The sequence below is a fragment of the Oncorhynchus nerka genome, linkage group LG22 (assembly GCF_034236695.1).
Source record: "Oncorhynchus nerka isolate Pitt River linkage group LG22, Oner_Uvic_2.0, whole genome shotgun sequence".
Lineage (NCBI taxonomy): Eukaryota > Metazoa > Chordata > Actinopteri > Salmoniformes > Salmonidae > Oncorhynchus > Oncorhynchus nerka.
In genome coordinates, this window is record NC_088417.1 from 10,990,665 (window position 1) to 11,010,865 (window position 20,201).

The 20,201-nt window shown below is 46.9% G+C and overlaps 1 protein-coding gene across 1 annotated transcript in view; it reads left to right on the forward strand.

Moving 5' to 3' along the window:
• The window catches only part of LOC115122204 (microtubule-associated protein 4-like), a 201,373-nt gene that overhangs the window by 31,871 nt on the left and 149,301 nt on the right, over positions 1-20,201 (forward strand). Inside the window, 1 exon segment of the mRNA XM_065006905.1 lies at positions 19,341-19,531. Within this exon segment, the coding sequence (XP_064862977.1) occupies positions 19,345-19,531 (187 nt within the window). The 5' untranslated portion in view covers positions 19,341-19,344.

The window sequence follows — 20,201 nt, forward strand, 5'->3', positions numbered from 1 at the left end:
TTGGGTCTCATCATTAGAGTTATATTGGGTCTCATCATTAGAGTTATAGAGTTATATTGGGTCTCATCATTAGAGTTATAGAGTTATATTGGGTCTCATCATTAGAGTTATATTGGGTCTCATCATTAGAGTTATATTGGGTCTCATCATTGGAGTTATATTGGGTCTCATCATTGGGTTATATTGGGTCTCATCATTGGAGTTATATTGGGTCTCATCATTGGAGTTATATTGGGTCTCATCATTGGAGTTATATTGGGTCTCATCATTAGAGTTATATTGGGTCTCATCATTAGAGTTATATTGGGTCTCATCATTGGATACTTCCATTGAAGTAATGTTGGTGGGCGTGGCATGGCTTATTCTCCCCTCACAGACATGAGGCTGGTTTTACAGTGAAACTGGGGACTGTTTTAACCACTCTGGCTTTCTGGTGTTAGCCAAGGCCTTTCTGGTGTTAGCCAAGGCCTTTCTGGTGTTAGCCAAGGCCTGACATGCTGACCAGACCGGATACGTTGCGTGCACGAGCGTCGCAAAATAAATGTAGAAATCCATGTTATTCAATTATTGCACCCAAACTGCTCGCGAGCGCCAAGGGCTAAAATAGAAGTCATTCCTATTTCTGACGCAGATCGCGCTGAAAGTCCTGCTTCTCCCATCTCCTCATTGGTTTATAGAAGCAGATTGAAAGACAAACTGTTTTGCCGGTTGTCGTGGTAATACTGTGAATGTTTAGATGCGATCACCATATAAATTCAAAGATGAAAAGGCCTGGAAGGAGGAGAGATGACTGGAAACGATTCGGTTGGCCGTTTTTATGTGTGGATTAATTGTCGGAGTAGAGGACCTTGTGCATTTCAGGTTAAATAACAACTCAATGTTTATATCACAGGACAAATTAGCTAGCAACAGCAAGCTAGCTAAATAGGACAAATTAGCTAGCAGGTGCAAGCTAGCTAGCTATATTGCCATACATGTTTAATGCTTTTCGACCTGTCCCCAAATTAATATCATTGGTTCAGAATTTGTTTTGATATTTTAATATGCATGTCGTGATTGCATTTGGTGTAGGGTGACAAAATACATTTATGCACGATGGCGCACGCGTGCAGCCGGTTTGGGTTTCCTGTGAGAGAGGTACTCTCCACTGGAGACTGTGTGTACTACTGCAGCTTACTGGAATCTGAGAGAGGTACACCCTCTCCACTGGAGACCGTGTGTGTACTACTGCAGCTTACTGGAATCTGAGAGAGGTACACCCTCTCCACTGGAGACCGTGTGTGTACTACTGCAACTTACTGGAATCTGAGAGAGGTACACCCTCTCCACTGGAGACAGTGTGTGTACTACTGCAACTTACAGGAACCTGAGAGAGGTACACCCTCTCCACTTTAGACCGTGTGTGTACTACTGCAACTTACAGGAACCTGAGAGAGGTACACCCTCTCCACTTTAGACCGTGTGTGTACTACTGCAACTTACAGGAACCTGAGAGAGGTACACCCTCTCCACTTTAGACCGTGTGTGTACTACTGCAACTTACAGGAACCTGAGAGTGTGTGTACTACTGCAACTTACAGGAACCTGAGAGAGGTACTCTCCACTTTAGACCGTGTGTGTACTACTGCAACTTACAGGAACCTGAGAGAGGTACACCCTCTCCACTTTAGACCGTGTGTGTACTACTGCAACTTACAGGAACCTGAGAGAGGTACACCCTCTCCACTGGAGACCGTGTGTGTACTACTGCAACTTACAGGAACCTGAGAGAGGTACACCCTCTCCACTTTAGACCGTGTGTGTACTACTGCAACTTACAGGAACCTGAGAGAGGTACACCCTCTCCACTGGAGACCGTGTGTGTACTACTGCAACTTACAGGAACCTGAGAGAGGTACACCCTCTCCACTTTAGACCGTGTGTGTACTACTGCAACTTACAGGAACCTGAGAGAGGTACACCCTCTCCACTTTAGACCGTGTGTGTACTACTGCAACTTACAGGAACCTGAGAGAGGTACACCCTCTCCACTGGAGACCGTGTGTGTACTACTGCAACTTACAGGAACCTGAGAGAGGTACACCCTCTCCACTTTAGACCGTGTGTGTACTACTGCAACTTACAGGAACCTGAGAGAGGTACACCCTCTCCACTTTAGACCGTGTGTGTACTACTGCAACTTACAGGAACCTGAGAGAGGTACACCCTCTCCACTTTAGACCGTGTGTGTACTACTGCAACTTACAGGAACCTGAGAGAGGTACACCCTCTCCACTTTAGACCGTGTGTGTACTACTGCAACTTACAGGAACCTGAGAGAGGTACACCCTCTCCACTGGAGACCGTGTGTGTACTACTGCAACTTACAGGAACCTGAGAGAGGTACACCCTCTCCACTTTAGACCGTGTGTGTACTACTGCAACTTACAGGAACCTGAGAGAGTACACCCTCTCCACTTTAGACCGTGTGTGTACTACTGCAACTTACAGGAACCTGAGAGAGGTACACCCTCTCCACTTTAGACCGTGTGTGTACTACTGCAACTTACAGGAACCTGAGAGAGGTACACCCTCTCCACTGGAGACCGTGTGTGTACTACTGCAACTTACAGGAACCTGAGAGAGGTACACCCTCTCCACTTTAGACCGTGTGTGTACTACTGCAACTTACAGGAACCTGAGAGAGTACACCCTCTCCACTTTAGACCGTGTGTGTACTACTGCAACTTACAGGAACCTGAGAGAGGTACACCCTCTCCACTTTAGACCGTGTGTGTACTACTGCAACTTACAGGAACCTGAGAGAGGTACACCCTCTCCACTTTAGACCGTGTGTGTACTACTGCAACTTACAGGAACCTGAGAGAGGTACACCCTCTCCACTGGAGACCGTGTGTGTACTACTGCAACTTACAGGAACCTGAGAGAGGTACACCCTCTCCACTTTAGACCGTGTGTGTACTACTGCAACTTACAGGAACCTGAGAGAGGTACACCCTCTCCACTTTAGACCGTGTGTGTACTACTGCAACTTACAGGAACCTGAGAGAGGTACACCCTCTCCACTTTAGACCGTGTGTGTACTACTGCAACTTACAGGAACCTGAGAGAGGTACACCCTCTCCACTTTAGACCGTGTGTGTACTACTGCAACTTACAGGAACCTGAGAGAGGTACACCCTCTCCACTTTAGACCGTGTGTGTACTACTGCAACTTACAGGAACCTGAGAGAGGTACACCCTCTCCACTGGAGACCGTGTGTGTACTACTGCAACTTACAGGAACCTGAGAGAGGTACACCCTCTCCACTTTAGACCGTGTGTGTACTACTGCAACTTACAGGAACCTGAGAGAGGTACACCCTCTCCACTTTAGACCGTGTGTGTACTACTGCAACTTACAGGAACCTGAGAGAGGTACACCCTCTCCACTTTAGACCGTGTGTGTACTACTGCAACTTACAGGAACCTGAGAGAGGTACACCCTCTCCACTTTAGACCGTGTGTGTACTACTGCAACTTACAGGAACCTGAGAGAGGTACACCCTCTCCACTGGAGACCGTGTGTGTACTACTGCAACTTACAGGAACCTGAGAGAGGTACACCCTCTCCACTTTAGACCGTGTGTGTACTACTGCAACTTACAGGAACCTGAGAGAGGTACACCCTCTCCACTTTAGACCGTGTGTGTACTACTGCAACTTACAGGAACCTGAGAGAGGTACACCCTCTCCACTTTAGACCGTGTGTGTACTACTGCAACTTACAGGAACCTGAGAGAGGTACACCCCACTCTCCACTTTAGACCGTGTGTGTACTACTGCAACTTACAGGAACCTGAGAGAGGTACACCCTCTCCACTTTAGACCGTGTGTGTACTACTGCAACTTACAGGAACCTGAGAGAGGTACACCCTCTCCACTTTAGACCGTGTGTGTACTACTGCAACTTACAGGAACCTGAGAGAGGTACACCCTCTCCACTTTAGACCGTGTGTGTACTACTGCAACTTACAGGAACCTGAGAGAGGTACACCCTCTCCACTGGAGACCGTGTGTACTACTGCAACTTACAGGAACCTGAGAGAGGTACACCCTCTCCACTTTAGACCGTGTGTGTACTACTGCAACTTACAGGAACCTGAGAGAGGTACACCCTCTCCACTTTAGACAGTGTGTGTACTACTGCAACTTACAGGAACCTGAGAGAGGTACACCCTCTCCACTTTAGACCGTGTGTGTACTACTGCAACTTACAGGAACCTGAGAGAGGTACACCCTCTCCACTGGAGACCGTGTGTGTACTACTGCAACTTACAGGAACCTGAGAGAGGTACACCCTCTCCACTGGAGACCGTGTGTGTACTACTGCAACTTACAGGAACCTGAGAGAGGTACACCCTCTCCACTTTAGACCGTGTGTGTACTACTGCAACTTACAGGAACCTGAGAGAGGTACACCCTCTCCACTGGAGACAGTGTGTTTACTACTGCAACTTACAGGAACCTGAGAGAGGTACACCCTCTCCACTTTAGACCGTGTGTGTACTACTGCAACTTACAGGAACCTGAGAGAGGTACACCCTCTCCACTTTAGACCGTGTGTGTACTACTGCAACTTACAGGAACCTGAGAGAGGTACACCCTCTCCACTGGAGACCGTGTGTGTACTACTGCAACTTACAGGAACCTGAGAGAGGTACACCCTCTCCACTTTAGACCGTGTGTGTACTACTGCAACTTACAGGAACCTGAGAGAGGTACACCCTCTCCACTTTAGACAGTGTGTGTACTACTGCAACTTACAGGAACCTGAGAGAGGTACACCCTCTCCACTTTAGACCGTGTGTGTACTACTGCAACTTACAGGAACCTGAGAGAGGTACACCCTCTCCACTTTAGACCGTGTGTGTACTACTGCAACTTACAGGAACCTGAGAGAGGTACACCCTCTCCACTGGAGACCGTGTGTACTACTACTGCAACTTACAGGAACCTGAGAGAGGTACACCCTCTCCACTTTAGACCGTGTGTGTACTACTGCAACTTACAGGAACCTGAGAGAGGTACACCCTCTCCACTTTAGACCGTGTGTGTACTACTGCAACTTACAGGAACCTGAGAGAGGTACACCCTCTCCACTTTAGACCGTGTGTGTACTACTGCAACTTACAGGAACCTGAGAGAGGTACACCCTCTCCACTTTAGACCGTGTGTGTACTACTGCAACTTACAGGAACCTGAGAGAGGTACACCCTCTCCACTTTAGACAGTGTGTGTACTACTGCAACTTACAGGAACCTGAGAGAGGTACACCCTCTCCACTTTAGACCGTGTGTGTACTACTGCAACTTACAGGAACCTGAGAGAGGTACACCCTCTCCACTTTAGACCGTGTGTGTACTACTGCAACTTACAGGAACCTGAGAGAGGTACACCCTCTCCACTGGAGACAGTGTGTGTACTACTGCAACTTACAGGAACCTGAGAGAGGTACACCCTCTCCACTTTAGACCGTGTGTGTACTACTGCAACTTACAGGAACCTGAGAGAGGTACACCCTCTCCACTTTAGACCGTGTGTGTACTACTGCAACTTACAGGAACCTGAGAGAGGTACACCCTCTCCACTTTAGACCGTGTGTGTACTACTGCAACTTACAGGAACCTGAGAGAGGTACACCCTCTCCACTGGAGACAGTGTGTGTACTACTGCAACTTACAGGAACCTGAGAGAGGTACACCCCACTCTCCACTTTAGACCGTGTGTGTACTACTGCAACTTACAGGAACCTGAGAGAGGTACACCCTCTCCACTTTAGACAGTGTGTGTACTACTGCAACTTACAGGAACCTGAGAGAGGTACACCCTCTCCACTTTAGACCGTGTGTGTACTACTGCAACTTACAGGAACCTGAGAGAGGTACACCCTCTCCACTTTAGACCGTGTGTGTACTACTGCAACTTACAGGAACCTGAGAGAGGTACACCCTCTCCACTTTAGACCGTGTGTGTACTACTGCAACTTACAGGAACCTGAGAGAGGTACACCCTCTCCACTGGAGACCGTGTGTGTACTACTGCAACTTACAGGAACCTGAGAGAGGTACACCCTCTCCACTTTAGACCGTGTGTGTACTACTGCAACTTACAGGAACCTGAGAGAGTACACCCTCTCCACTATAGACCGTGTGTGTACTACTGCAACTTACAGGAACCTGAGAGAGGTACACCCTCTCCACTTTAGACCGTGTGTGTACTACTGCAACTTACAGGAACCTGAGAGAGGTACACCCTCTCCACTTTAGACCGTGTGTGTACTACTGCAACTTACAGGAACCTGAGAGAGGTACACCCTCTCCACTGGAGACAGTGTGTGTACTACTGCAACTTACAGGAACCTGAGAGAGGTACACCCTCTCCACTGGAGACCGTGTGTGTACTACTGCAACTTACAGGAACCTGAGAGAGGTACACCCTCTCCACTTTAGACCGTGTGTACTACTGCAACTTACAGGAACCTGAGAGAGGTACACCCTCTCCACTGGAGACCGTGTGTGTACTACTGCAACTTACAGGAACCTGAGAGAGGTACACCCTCTCCACTTTAGACCGTGTGTACTACTGCAACTTACAGGAACCTGAGAGAGGTACACCCTCTCCACTGGAGACCGTGTGTGTACTACTGCAACTTACAGGAACCTGAGAGAGGTACACCCTCTCCACTGGAGACCGTGTGTGTACTACTGCAACTTACAGGAACCTGAGAGAGGTACACCCTCTCCACTGGAGACCGTGTGTACTACTGCAACTTACAGGAACCTGAGAGAGGTACACCCTCTCGACTGGAGACCGTGTGTGTACTACTGCAACTTACAGGAACCTGAGAGAGGTACACCCTCTCCACTGGAGACCGTGTGTGTACTACTGCAACTTACAGGAACCTGAGAGAGGTACACCCTCTCCACTGGAGACAGTGTGTGTACTACTGCAACTTACAGGAAGCTGAGAGAGGTACACCCTCTCCACTGGAGACCGTGTGTGTACTACTGCAACTTACAGGAACCTGAGAGAGGTACACCCTCTCCACTGAAGACCGTGTGTGTACTACTGCAACTTACAGGAACCTGAGAGAGGTACACCCTCTCCACTTTAGACCGTGTGTGTACTACTGCAACTTACAGGAACCTGAGAGAGGTACACCCTCTCCACTTTAGACCGTGTGTGTACTACTGCAACTTACAGGAACCTGAGAGAGGTACACCCTCTCCACTTTAGACCGTGTGTGTACTACTGCAACTTACAGGAACCTGAGAGAGGTACACCCTCTCCACTGGAGACAGTGTGTGTACTACTGCAACTTACAGGAACCTGAGAGAGGTACACCCTCTCCACTGGAGACCGTGTGTGTACTACTGCAACTTACAGGAACCTGAGAGAGGTACACCCTCTCCACTTTAGACCGTGTGTGTACTACTGCAACTTACAGGAACCTGAGAGAGGTACACCCTCTCCACTGGAGACCGTGTGTGTACTACTGCAACTTACAGGAACCTGAGAGAGGTACACCCTCTCCACTGGAGACCGTGTGTGTACTACTGCAACTTACAGGAACCTGAGAGAGGTACACCCTCTCCACTGGAGACTGTGTGTGTACTACTGCAACTTACAGGAACCTGAGAGAGGTACACCCTCTCCACTGGAGACCGTGTGTGTACTACTGCAACTTACAGGAACCTGAGAGAGGTACACCCTCTCCACTGGAGACAGTGTGTACTACTGCAACTTACAGGAACCTGAGAGAGGTACACCCTCTCCACTGGAGACAGTGTGTGTACTACTGCAACTTACAGGAACCTGAGAGAGGTACACCCTCTCCACTGGAGACAGTGTGTGTACTACTGCAACTTACAAGAACCTGAGAGAGTACACCCTCTCCACTGGAGACAGTGTGTGTACTACTGCAACTTACAGGAACCTGAGAGAGGTACACCCTCTCCACTGGAGACCGTGTGTGTACTACTGCAACTTACAGGAACCTGAGAGAGGTACACCCTCTCCACTTTAGACCGTGTGTGTACTACTGCAACTTACAGGAACCTGAGAGAGGTACACCCTCTCCACTTTAGACCGTGTGTGTACTACTGCAACTTACAGGAACCTGAGAGAGGTACACCCTCTCCACTTTAGACCGTGTGTGTACTACTGCAACTTACAGGAACCTGAGAGAGGTACACCCTCTCCACTTTAGACCGTGTGTGTACTACTGCAACTTACAGGAACCTGAGAGAGGTACACCCTCTCCACTTTAGACCGTGTGTGTACTACTGCAACTTACAGGAACCTGAGAGAGGTACACCCTCTCCACTGGAGACAGTGTGTGTACTACTGCAACTTACAGGAACCTGAGAGAGGTACACCCTCTCCACTGGAGACCGTGTGTGTACTACTGCAACTTACAGGAACCTGAGAGAGGTACACCCTCTCCACTTTAGACCGTGTGTACTACTGCAACTTACAGGAACCTGAGAGAGGTACACCCTCTCCACTGGAGACCGTGTGTGTACTACTGCAACTTACAGGAACCTGAGAGAGGTACACCCTCTCCACTGGAGACCGTGTGTGTACTACTGCAACTTACAGGAACCTGAGAGAGGTACACCCTCTCCACTGGAGACTGTGTGTGTACTACTGCAACTTACAGGAACCTGAGAGAGGTACACCCTCTCCACTGGAGACCGTGTGTGTACTACTGCAACTTACAGGAACCTGAGAGAGGTACACCCTCTCCACTGGAGACAGTGTGTGTACTACTGCAACTTACAGGAACCTGAGAGAGGTACACCCTCTCCACTGGAGACAGTGTGTGTACTACTGCAACTTACAGGAACCTGAGAGAGGTACACCCTCTCCACTGGAGACAGTGTGTGTACTACTGCAACTTACAAGAACCTGAGAGAGGTACACCCTCTCCACTGGAGACAGTGTGTGTACTACTGCAACTTACAGGAACCTGAGAGAGGTACACCCTCTCCACTGGAGACCGTGTGTGTACTACTGCAACTTACAGGAACCTGAGAGAGGTACACCCTCTCCACTTTAGACCGTGTGTGTACTACTGCAACTTACAGGAACCTGAGAGAGGTACACCCTCTCCACTTTAGACCGTGTGTGTACTACTGCAACTTACAGGAACCTGAGAGAGGTACACCCTCTCCACTTTAGACCGTGTGTGTACTACTGCAACTTACAGGAACCTGAGAGAGGTACACCCTCTCCACTTTATACCGTGTGTGTACTACTGCAACTTACAGGAACCTGAGAGAGGTACACCCTCTCCACTTTAGACCGTGTGTGTACTACTGCAACTTACAGGAACCTGAGAGAGGTACACCCTCTCCACTTTAGACCGTGTGTGTACTACTGCAACTTACAGGAACCTGAGAGAGGTACACCCTCTCCACTGGAGACAGTGTGTGTACTACTGCAACTTACAGGAACCTGAGAGAGGTACACCCTCTCCACTTTAGACCGTGTGTGTACTACTGCAACTTACAGGAACCTGAGAGAGGTACACCCTCTCCACTTTAGACCGTGTGTGTACTACTGCAACTTACAGGAACCTGAGAGAGGTACACCCTCTCCACTGGAGACAGTGTGTGTACTACTGCAACTTACAGGAACCTGAGAGAGGTACACCCTCTCCACTTTAGACCGTGTGTGTACTACTGCAACTTACAGGAACCTGAGAGAGGTACACCCTCTCCACTCGAGACAGTGTGTGTACTACTGCAACTTACAGGAACCTGAGAGAGGTACACCCTCTCCACTTTAGACCGTGTGTGTACTACTGCAACTTACAGGAACCTGAGAGAGGTACACCCTCTCCACTTTAGACCGTGTGTGTACTACTGCAACTTACAGGAACCTGAGAGAGGTACACCCTCTCCACTGGAGACCGTGTGTGTACTACTGCAACTTACAGGAACCTGAGAGAGGTACACCCTCTCCACTGGAGACCGTGTGTGTACTACTGCAACTTACAGGAACCTGAGAGAGGTACACCCTCTCCACTGGAGACCGTGTGTGTACTACTGCAACTTACAGGAACCTGAGAGAGGTACACCCTCTCCACTGGAGACAGTGTGTGTACTACTGCAACTTACAGGAACCTGAGAGAGGTACACCCTCTCCACTGGAGACAGTGTGTACTACTGCAACTTACAGGAACCTCCCATAGACTGTTTGAGTCTTAAACTCTGTATTGTGAATGTTTACGTTTCAGTCGATTTGCTACAGAGGGAAATCTAGTTTGCAGTAAATACAATACAAAACATTTCCAGCAGTGGAGGCTGATGTGAGGAGCTGTAGGAGGAGGGGCTCATTGTAATGTCTGGGATGGCATCAATAGAACGGTATCAGACACATGAAACCACATGTCTGACTCCGTTCCATTGATTCCATTCCAGACATTACAATGAGCTCCAGCCTCCTCTGATTTACAGACCATGTAAAACCAGTCTCAATACTATACATTTTGTCATTGACTCAACAGTGTAACATTGGCTGGGCTATCGAACGAGAAGTACCTGAATAGCAGTGGAGGCTGCTGAGGGGAGGACGACTCATAGTAATGTCTGGAACTGAGCAAATGGAATGGAATCAAACACATGGAAAACATGTTGGATGTATTTGGTACCATTCCACCTGTTCTGCTCCAGCCATTACCACGAGTCCTCCCCAATTAATGTGCCACCAACCTCCTGTGTTGAAAAGGCTAAAAGTCAGGCGTTGTATCCCTTGTTCCTCAGTGCCCATATAGTCACCTACCAGACTGTCCAGCAGATGGCGCTCCTGGTGTGTTATAGTGTTATACACTGACAAAACATTAAGGACACCTGCTCTTTCCATCACATAGACTGACCAGGTGAATCCAGGTGAAAGCTATGATCCCTTATTTATGTCACCTGTTAAATTCACTTCAATCAGTGTAGAGGAAGGGGAGGAGCCCAGTTAAAGAATCATTTTAAAGCCTTGAGACAATTGAGACATGGATTGTGTATGTGTGCCATTCAGAGGGTGAATGTGCAAGACAAAATATTTAAGTACCTTTGAACGGGATATGGTAGTAGGTGCCAGGCACACCGGTTTGAGTGGATCAAGAACTGCAACGCTGCTGGGTTTTTCACACTGAACAGTTTCCAGTCAACTTGACAAAACTGTGGGAAGCATCGGAGTCAACATTGACCAGCATCCCTGTCCATGCCCCGAATGAATTGAGGATGTTCTGAGGGCAAAAGTACACTCAGTATATATATACACAGCTCTGTGAAAAGAGAAAGAGAGAGAAAGAGAGAGGGAGGACTCCTGTAGTACACTGGCTGGTGACTTAGGAAACTCTTTGTTTATGTACACAATGTGAAAGTGTGTACAGAGGGAAAGATGCAGAGAGGGAGGAAGTTAGATTTCAAGATTTCAAAGAGAGGGAGGAAGTTAGATTTCAAGATTTCAAAGAGAGGGAGGAAGTTAGATTTCAAGATTTCAAAGAGAGGGAGGAAATTAGATTTCAAGATTTCAAAGAGAGGGAGGAAGTTAGATTTCAAGATTTCAAAGAGAGGGAGGAAGTTAGATTTCAAGATTTCAAAGAGAGGGAGGAAATTAGATTTCAAGATTTCTAAGAGAGGGAGGAAGTTAGATTTCAAGATTTCAAAGAGAGGGAGGAAGTTAGATTTCAAGATTTCAAAGAGAGGGAGGAAGTTAGATTTCAAGATTTCAAAGAGAGGGAGGAAGTTAGATTTCAAGATTTCAAAGAGAGGGAGGAAGTTAGATTTCAAGATTTCAAAGAGAGGGAGGAAGTTAGATTTCAAGATTTCAAAGAGAGGAGGAAGTTAGATTTCAAGATTTCAAAGAGAGGGAGGAAATTAGATTTCAAGATTTCAAAGAGAGGGAGGAAGTTAGATTTCAAGATTTCAAAGAGAGGGAGGAAGTTAGATTTCAAGATTTCAAAGAGAGGGAGGAAGTTAGATTTCAAGATTTCAAAGAGAGGGAGGAAGTTAGATTTCAAGATTTCAAAGAGAGGGAGGAAGTTAGATTTCAAGATTTCAAAGAGAGGGAGGAAATTAGATTTCAAAGAGAGGGAGGAAATTAGATTTCAAAGAGAGGGAGGAAGTTAGAATTCAAAGAGAGGGAGGAAGTTAGATTTCAAGATTTCAAAGAGAGGGAGGAAGTTAGATTTCAAAGAGAGGGAGGAAGTTAGATTTCAAGATTTCAATGAGAGGGAGGAAGTTAGATTTCAAGATTTCAAAGAGATGGAGGAAGTTAGATTTCAAGATTTCAAAGAGAGGGAGGAAGTTAGATTTCAAAGAGAGGGAGGAAGTTAGATTTCAAGATTTCAATGAGAGGGAGGAAATTAGATTTCAAAGAGAGGGAGGAAGTTAGATTTCAAGATTTCAAAGAGAGGGAGGAAATTAGATTTCAAAGAGAAGGAGGAAGTTAGATTTCAAAGAGGGAGGAAGTTAGATTTCAAGATTTCAAAGAGAGGGAGGAAGTTAGATTTCAAGATTTCAAAGAGAGGGAGGAAGTTAGATTTCAAGATTTCAAAGAGAGGGATGAAGTTAGATTTCAAGATTTCAAAGAGAGGGAGTTAGTTAGATTTCAAGATTTCAAAGAGAGGGAGGAAGTTAGATTTCAAGATTTCAAAGAGAGGGAGGAAATTAGATTTCAAAGAAAGGGAGGAAGTTAGATTTCAAAGAGAGGGAGGAAGTTAGATTTCAAGATTTCAAAGAGAGGGAGGAAGTTAGATTTCAAGATTTCAAAGAGAGGGAGTTAGTTAGATTTCAAGATTTCAAAGAGAGGGAGTTAGTTAGATTTCAAGATTTCAAAGAGAGGGAGGAAGTTAGATTTCATCTAACTAACTCCCATTTCAAAGAGAGGGAGGAATTTAGATTTCAAGATTTCAAAGAGAGGGAAGGAGGGAGGGAGAGATAGGGAGGGAGAGAGAGAGGGAAGGAGGGAGAGAGAGGGAAGAAGGAAGGGAGAGCGAGAAAGAGAGGGAAGGAGGAGGGGGGTTTTGCTGAAACGTGTGCTGCTCTGCTCTGCTCAGCACTAACCCCAATCCATTTCTCTGATACACCATTGGCACATGCTATCCTAATCTTCTTGATTGAGGAAACCAGGGGGAGGAGGGGACAGTGTAAAAAAAGAAGAATGGGGGAGAGATTAGAGAGAGAGATAGAGACAGAATAACTTTAAGGCTCAGCCTGTTGGGAAATGAAAACATAGAGAGAGAGAACCTGTCATTAGTCCTCCAACGTCGGTGAAAGATGACACCATTTGACTTGGCAGATTCTCGCATTGGTCACATGACCCTATAGCTGTGTCTATGTCGCTGGCCTATCATCAACCAGCCTTTCCCCTGCGTGTCTATCTGTCTATCTGTCTGTCTGTCTGTCTGTCTGTCTGTCTGTCTGTCTGTCTGTCTGTCTGTCTGTCTGTCTGTCTGTCTGTCTGTCTGTCTGTCTAGTTTACCCTAGAGCTACAGCACCATATAACGTAGCACAGAATGGGCTGTTTTCTCGTTCAGAACGTCCGTGGATGTCTTCAGATTATTGTCACTCTGGGCCTAGCAGAGAGGCTGACCCCTGGTGGCTCAGAAGGACATTACATTACAGACAGTGTGTTAGACAGAGACAGATGGAACCTCTGGTGGCCCAGAAGGACATTACATTACAGACAGTGTGTTAGATAGAGACAGATGGGACCTCTGGTGGCCCAGAAGGACATTACATTACAGACAGTGTGTTAGATAGAGACAGATGTGACCCAGAAGGACATTACATTACAGACAGTGTGTTAGATAGAGACAGATGGAACCTCTGGTGGCCCAGAAGGACATTACATTACAGACAGTGTGTTAGATAGAGACAGATGGAACCTCTGGTGGTCCAGAAGGACATTACATTACAGACAGTGTGTTAGACAGAGACAGATGTGGCCCAGAAGGACATTACATTACAGACAGTGTGTTAGATAGAGACAGATGGGACCTCTGGTGGCCCAGAAGGACATTACATTACAGACAGTGTGTTAGATAGAGACAGATGTGACCCAGAAGGACATTACATTACAGACAGGGTGTTAGATAGAGACAGATGGAACCTCTGGTGGCCCAGAAGGGCATTACATTACAGACAGTGTGTTAGATAGAGACAGATGGAACCTCTGGTGGTCCAGAAGGACATTACATTACAGACAGTGTGTTAGATAGAGACAGATGTGGCCCAGAAGGACATTACATTACAGACAGTGGGTTAGATAGAGACAGATGTGCCCCAGAAGGACATTACATTACAGACAGGGTGTTAGATAGAGACAGATGGAACCTCTGGTGGCCCAGAAGGACATTACATTACAGACAGTGTGTTAGATAGAGACAGATGGAACCTCTGGTGGCCCAGAAGGACATTACATTACAGACAGTGTGTTAGATAGAGACAGATGTGACCCAGAAGGACATTACATTACAGACAGGGTGTTAGACAGAGACAGATGTGGTCCAGAAGGACATTACATTACAGACAGTGTGTTAGATAGAGACAGATGTGGTCCAGAAGGACATTACATTACAGACAGGGTGTTAGATAGAGACAGATGTGACCCAGAAGGACATTACATTACAGACAGGGTGTTAGACAGAGACAGATGTGGTCCAGAAGGACATTACATTACAGACAGTGTGTTAGATAGAGACAGATGTGACCCAGAAGGACATTACATTACAGACAGTGTGTTAGATAGAGACAGATGGAACCTCTGGTGGCCCAGAAGGACATTACATTACAGACAGGGTGTTAGATAGAGACAGATGGAACCTCTGGTGGCCCAGAAGGACATTACATTACAGACAGGGTGTTAGATAGAGACAGATGTGACCCAGAAGGACATTACATTACAGACAGTGTGTTAGATAGAGACAGATGGAACCTCTGGTGGCCCAGAAGGACATTACATTACAGACAGTGTGTTAGACAGAGACAGATGTGGCCCAGAAGGACATTACATTACAGACAGTGTGTTAGATAGAGACAGATGGAACCTCTGGTGGCCCAGAAGGACATTACATTACAGACAGTGTGTTAGATAGAGACAGATGTGACCCAGAAGGACATTACATTACAGACAGTGTGTTAGATAGAGACAGATGGAACCTCTGGTGGCCCAGAAGGACATTACATTACAGACAGTGTGTTAGATAGAGACAGATGGAACCTCTGGTGGCCCAGAAGGACATTACATTACAGACAGTGTGTTAGATAGAGACAGAGGAACAGAAGGACATTACATTACAGACAGTGTGTTAGACAGAGACAGATGTGGCCCAGAAGGACATTACATTACAGACAGTGTGTTAGATAGAGACAGATGGGACCTCTGGTGGCCCAGAAGGACATTACATTACAGACAGTGTGTTAGATAGAGACAGATGTGACCCAGAAGGACATTACATTACAGACAGGGTGTTAGATAGAGACAGATGGAACCTCTGGTGGCCCAGAAGGGCATTACATTACAGACAGTGTGTTAGATAGAGACAGATGGAACCTCTGGTGGTCCAGAAGGACATTACATTACAGACAGTGTGTTAGATAGAGACAGATGTGGCCCAGAAGGACATTACATTACAGACAGTGGGTTAGATAGAGACAGATGTGGCCCAGAAGGACATTACATTACAGACAGGGTGTTAGATAGAGACAGATGGAACCTCTGGTGGCCCAGAAGGACATTACATTACAGACAGTGTGTTAGATAGAGACAGATGGAACCTCTGGTGGCCCAGAAGGACATTACATTACAGACAGTGTGTTAGATAGAGACAGATGTGACCCAGAAGGACATTACATTACAGACAGGGTGTTAGACAGAGACAGATGTGGTCCAGAAGGACATTACATTACAGACAGTGTGTTAGATAGAGACAGATGTGGTCCAGAAGGACATTACATTACAGACAGGGTGTTAGATAGAGACAGATGTGACCCAGAAGGACATTACATTACAGACAGGGTGTTAGACAGAGACAGATGTGGTCCAGAAGGACATTACATTACAGACAGTGTGTTAGATAGAGACAGATGTGACCCAGAAGGACATTACATTACAGACAGTGTGTTAGATAGAGACAGATGGAACCTCTGGTGGCCCAGAAGGACATTACATTACAGACAGTGTGTTAGATAGAGACAGATGGAACCTCTGGTGGCCCAGAAGGACATTACATTACAGACAGGGTGTTAGATAGAGACAGATGTGACCCAGAAGGACATTACATTACAGACAGTGTGTTAGATAGAGACAGATGGAACCTCTGGTGGCCCAGAAGGACATTACATTACAGACAGTGTGTTAGACAGAGACAGATGTGGCCCAGAAGGACATTACATTACAGACAGTGTGTTAGATAGAGACAGATGGAACCTCTGGTGGCCCAGAAGGACATTACATTACAGACAGTGTGTTAGATAGAGACAGATGTGACCCAGAAGGACATTACATTACAGACAGTGTGTTAGATAGAGACAGATGGAACCTCTGGTGGCCCAGAAGGACATTACATTACAGACAGTGTGTTAGATAGAGACAGATGGAACCTCTGGTGGTCCAGAAGGACATTACATTACAGACAGTGTGTTAGACAGAGACAGATGTGGCCCAGAAGGACATTACATTACAGACAGTGTGTTAGATAGAGACAGATGGGACCTCTGGTGGCCCAGAAGGACATTACATTACAGACAGTGTGTTAGATAGAGACAGATGTGACCCAGAAGGACATTACATTACAGACAGTGTGTTAGATAGAGACAGATGGAACCTCTGGTGGCCCAGAAGGGCATTACATTACAGACAGTGTGTTAGATAGAGACAGATGGAACCTCTGGTGGCCCAGAAGGACATTACATTACAGACAGTGTGTTAGACAGAGACAGATGTGGCCCAGAAGGACATTACATTACAGACAGTGTGTTAGATAGAGACAGATGTGGCCCAGAAGGACATTACATTACAGACAGTGTGTTAGATAGAGACAGATGGAACCTCTGGTGGCCCAGAAGGACATTACATTACAGACAGTGTGTTAGATAGAGACAGATGGAACCTCTGGTGGCCCAGAAGGACATTACATTACAGACAGTGTGTTAGATAGAGACAGATGTGAAGAAGGACATTACATTACAGACAGGGTGTTAGATAGAGACAGATGGAAAGGACATTACTGGTGGCCAGAAGGACATTACATTACAGACAGTGTGTTAGATAGAGACAGATGTGGTGGCCAGAAGGACATTACATTACAGACAGTGTGTTAGATAGAGACAGATGGAAGAAGGACATTACATTACAGACAGTGTGTTAGATAGAGACAGATGGAACCTCTGGTGGCCCAGAAGGACATTACATTACAGACAGTGTGTTAGATAGAGACAGATGTGGCCCAGAAGGACATTACATTACAGACAGTGTGTTAGATAGAGAGACAGATGGAACATTACATTACTGTGTGGCCCAGAAGGACATTACATTACAGACAGTGTGTTAGATAGAGACAGATGGACAGACAGTGTGTTAGATAGGTGGAACCCAGAAGGACATTACATTACAGACAGTGTGTTAGATAGAGACAGATGTGGCCCAGAAGGCCCAGAAGGACATTACATTACAGACAGTGTGTTAGATAGAGACAGATGGAACCTCTGGTGGCCCAGAAGGACATTACATTACAGACAGTGTGTTAGATAGAGACAGATGTGGCCCAGAAGGACATTACATTACAGACAGTGTGTTAGATAGAGACAGATGGAACCTCTGGTGGCCCAGAAGGACATTACATTACAGACAGTGGGTTAGATAGAGACAGATGTGGTCCAGAAGGACATTACATTACAGGCAGTGTGTTAGATAGAGACAGATGGAACCTCTGGTGGCCCAGAAGGACATTACATTACAGACAGTGTGTTAGATAGAGACAGATGGAACCAGAAGGACATTACATTACAGACAGTGGGTTAGATAGAGACAGATGTGGCCCAGAAGGACATTACATTACAGACAGTGTGTTAGATAGAGACAGATGGAACCTCTGGTGGCCCAGAAGGACATTACATTACAGGCAGTGTGTTAGATAGAGACAGATGGAACCTCTGGTGGCCCAGAAGGACATTACATTACAGACAGTGTGTTAGATAGAGACAGATGGAACCTCTGGTGGCCCAGAAGGACATTACATTACAGACAGTGGGTTAGATAGAGACAGATGTGGCCCAGAAGGACATTACATTACAGACAGTGTGTTAGATAGAGACAGATGGAACCCCTGGTGGCCCAGAAGGGCATTACATTACAGGCAGTGTGTTAGATAGAGACAGATGGAACCTCTGGTGGCCCAGAAGGACATTACATTACAGACAGTGTGTTAGATAGAGACAGATGGAACCTCTGGTGGCCCAGAAGGACATTACATTACAGACAGTGGGTTAGATAGAGACAGATGTGGCCCAGAAGGACATTACATTACAGACAGTGTGTTAGATAGAGACAGATGGAACCTCTGGTGGCCCAGAAGGACATTACATTACAGACAGTGTGTTAGATAGAGACAGATGAAACCTCTGGTGACTTGCCTGCTGGCTCTGTGTGAGATGCTGGTTGGGAGATGTCATGAATGATGCTAAATATACTATTTGAGTTGTTGGGAAAGTTAAAATGTAACATACACTGATGTTTACAGCTCTACATCATAAACTATTGTTTTATATATTATGTATGTTTTGACATTTATGAATATAATTCAAATGTTTCATCCATCCACAAAACTGTCCTTCCTGCATCCCATTTCAATTCCATATCTAACCACACACCTCTGCTTGTCCCTGTCTCTGCCCCCCCACACACACCTCTGCTTGTCCCTGTCTCTGCCCCCCCCCCACACACACCTCTGCTTGTCCCTGTCTCTGCCCCCCCCTACACACACCTCTGCTTGTCCCTGTCTCTGCCCCCCACACACACCTCTGCTTGTCCCTGTCTCTGCCCCCCTACACACACCTCTGCTTGTCCCTGTCTCTGCCCCCCCTACACACACCTCTGCTTGACCCTGTCTCTGCCCCCCACACACACCTCTGCTTGTCCCTGTCTCTGCCCCCCCCTACACACACCTCTGCTTGACCCTGTCTCTGCCCCCCCACACACACCTCTGCTTGTCCCTGTCTCTGCCCCCCACACACCTCTGCTTGACCCGGTCTCTGCCCCCCCCCCTCCCCACACACACACATACCTCCCTCCAGAACCATGGAGGAGCTGGACCTGAGTCTGAGTGATGCTCTGACGGACAGCGTCCCCCGGGAGGGTCCAGAGGGCCTGGTGGGGAGAGACTTCGTGGCCCAGCTGGAGTCCGAGGCCTTCGTTGACCAGGTGGGCGAAACGGTGGGCAAGACAGACTACATCCTCCTGATGGACAATGATGGGACCAGGGCAGGTGAGCTGGCCGGAGGGGGTAGTGGGGATGGGGAGGGGGCATGAGGGAGGTCATTGAGGTCAGTCACTATTACACTAATGGGACAAGAGAAGGTGATTGGTTTGGTTGGTTGATTGATTGATGACAATGGGACATTTGAATGAGCACCTGCCATGCTAATCAACTACTATTTTTCCATGTTGTCTGTCTGTAATTGTGTAATGACTTGGTGCTGCCTATCTTGGCCAGGGCGCTCTTGAAAAATAGATTTCAAATCTCAATGAGCCCTTCCTGGTTAAATAAAGGTTAAATAAATAGAACTATAGAAGCTAATTAGCCTACAGTGAATAACTTAGAATTTATGCTCCTACGGGCTTCCAAGTGCACATCCTTCCTAGCCCAGGGGACAGTGCTCAGTGAAGGAGGGGTGGCTGAGGTCATGGTGTATTGAGGTGTAAGACTTTCCTCTCAGAATAATGCTCTCCTCTCAGGGTAATGCTGTCCTTTCAGGATAATGCTCCCCTCTCAGGGTAATGCTCTCCTCTCAGAGTAATGCTCTCCTCTCAGAGTAATGCTCCCCTCTCAGAGTAATGCTCCCCTCTCAGAGTAATGCTCCCCTCTCAGGGTAATGCTCTCCTCTCAGGGCAATGCTCCACGCTCAGGGTAATGCTCTCCTCTCAGGGTAATGCTG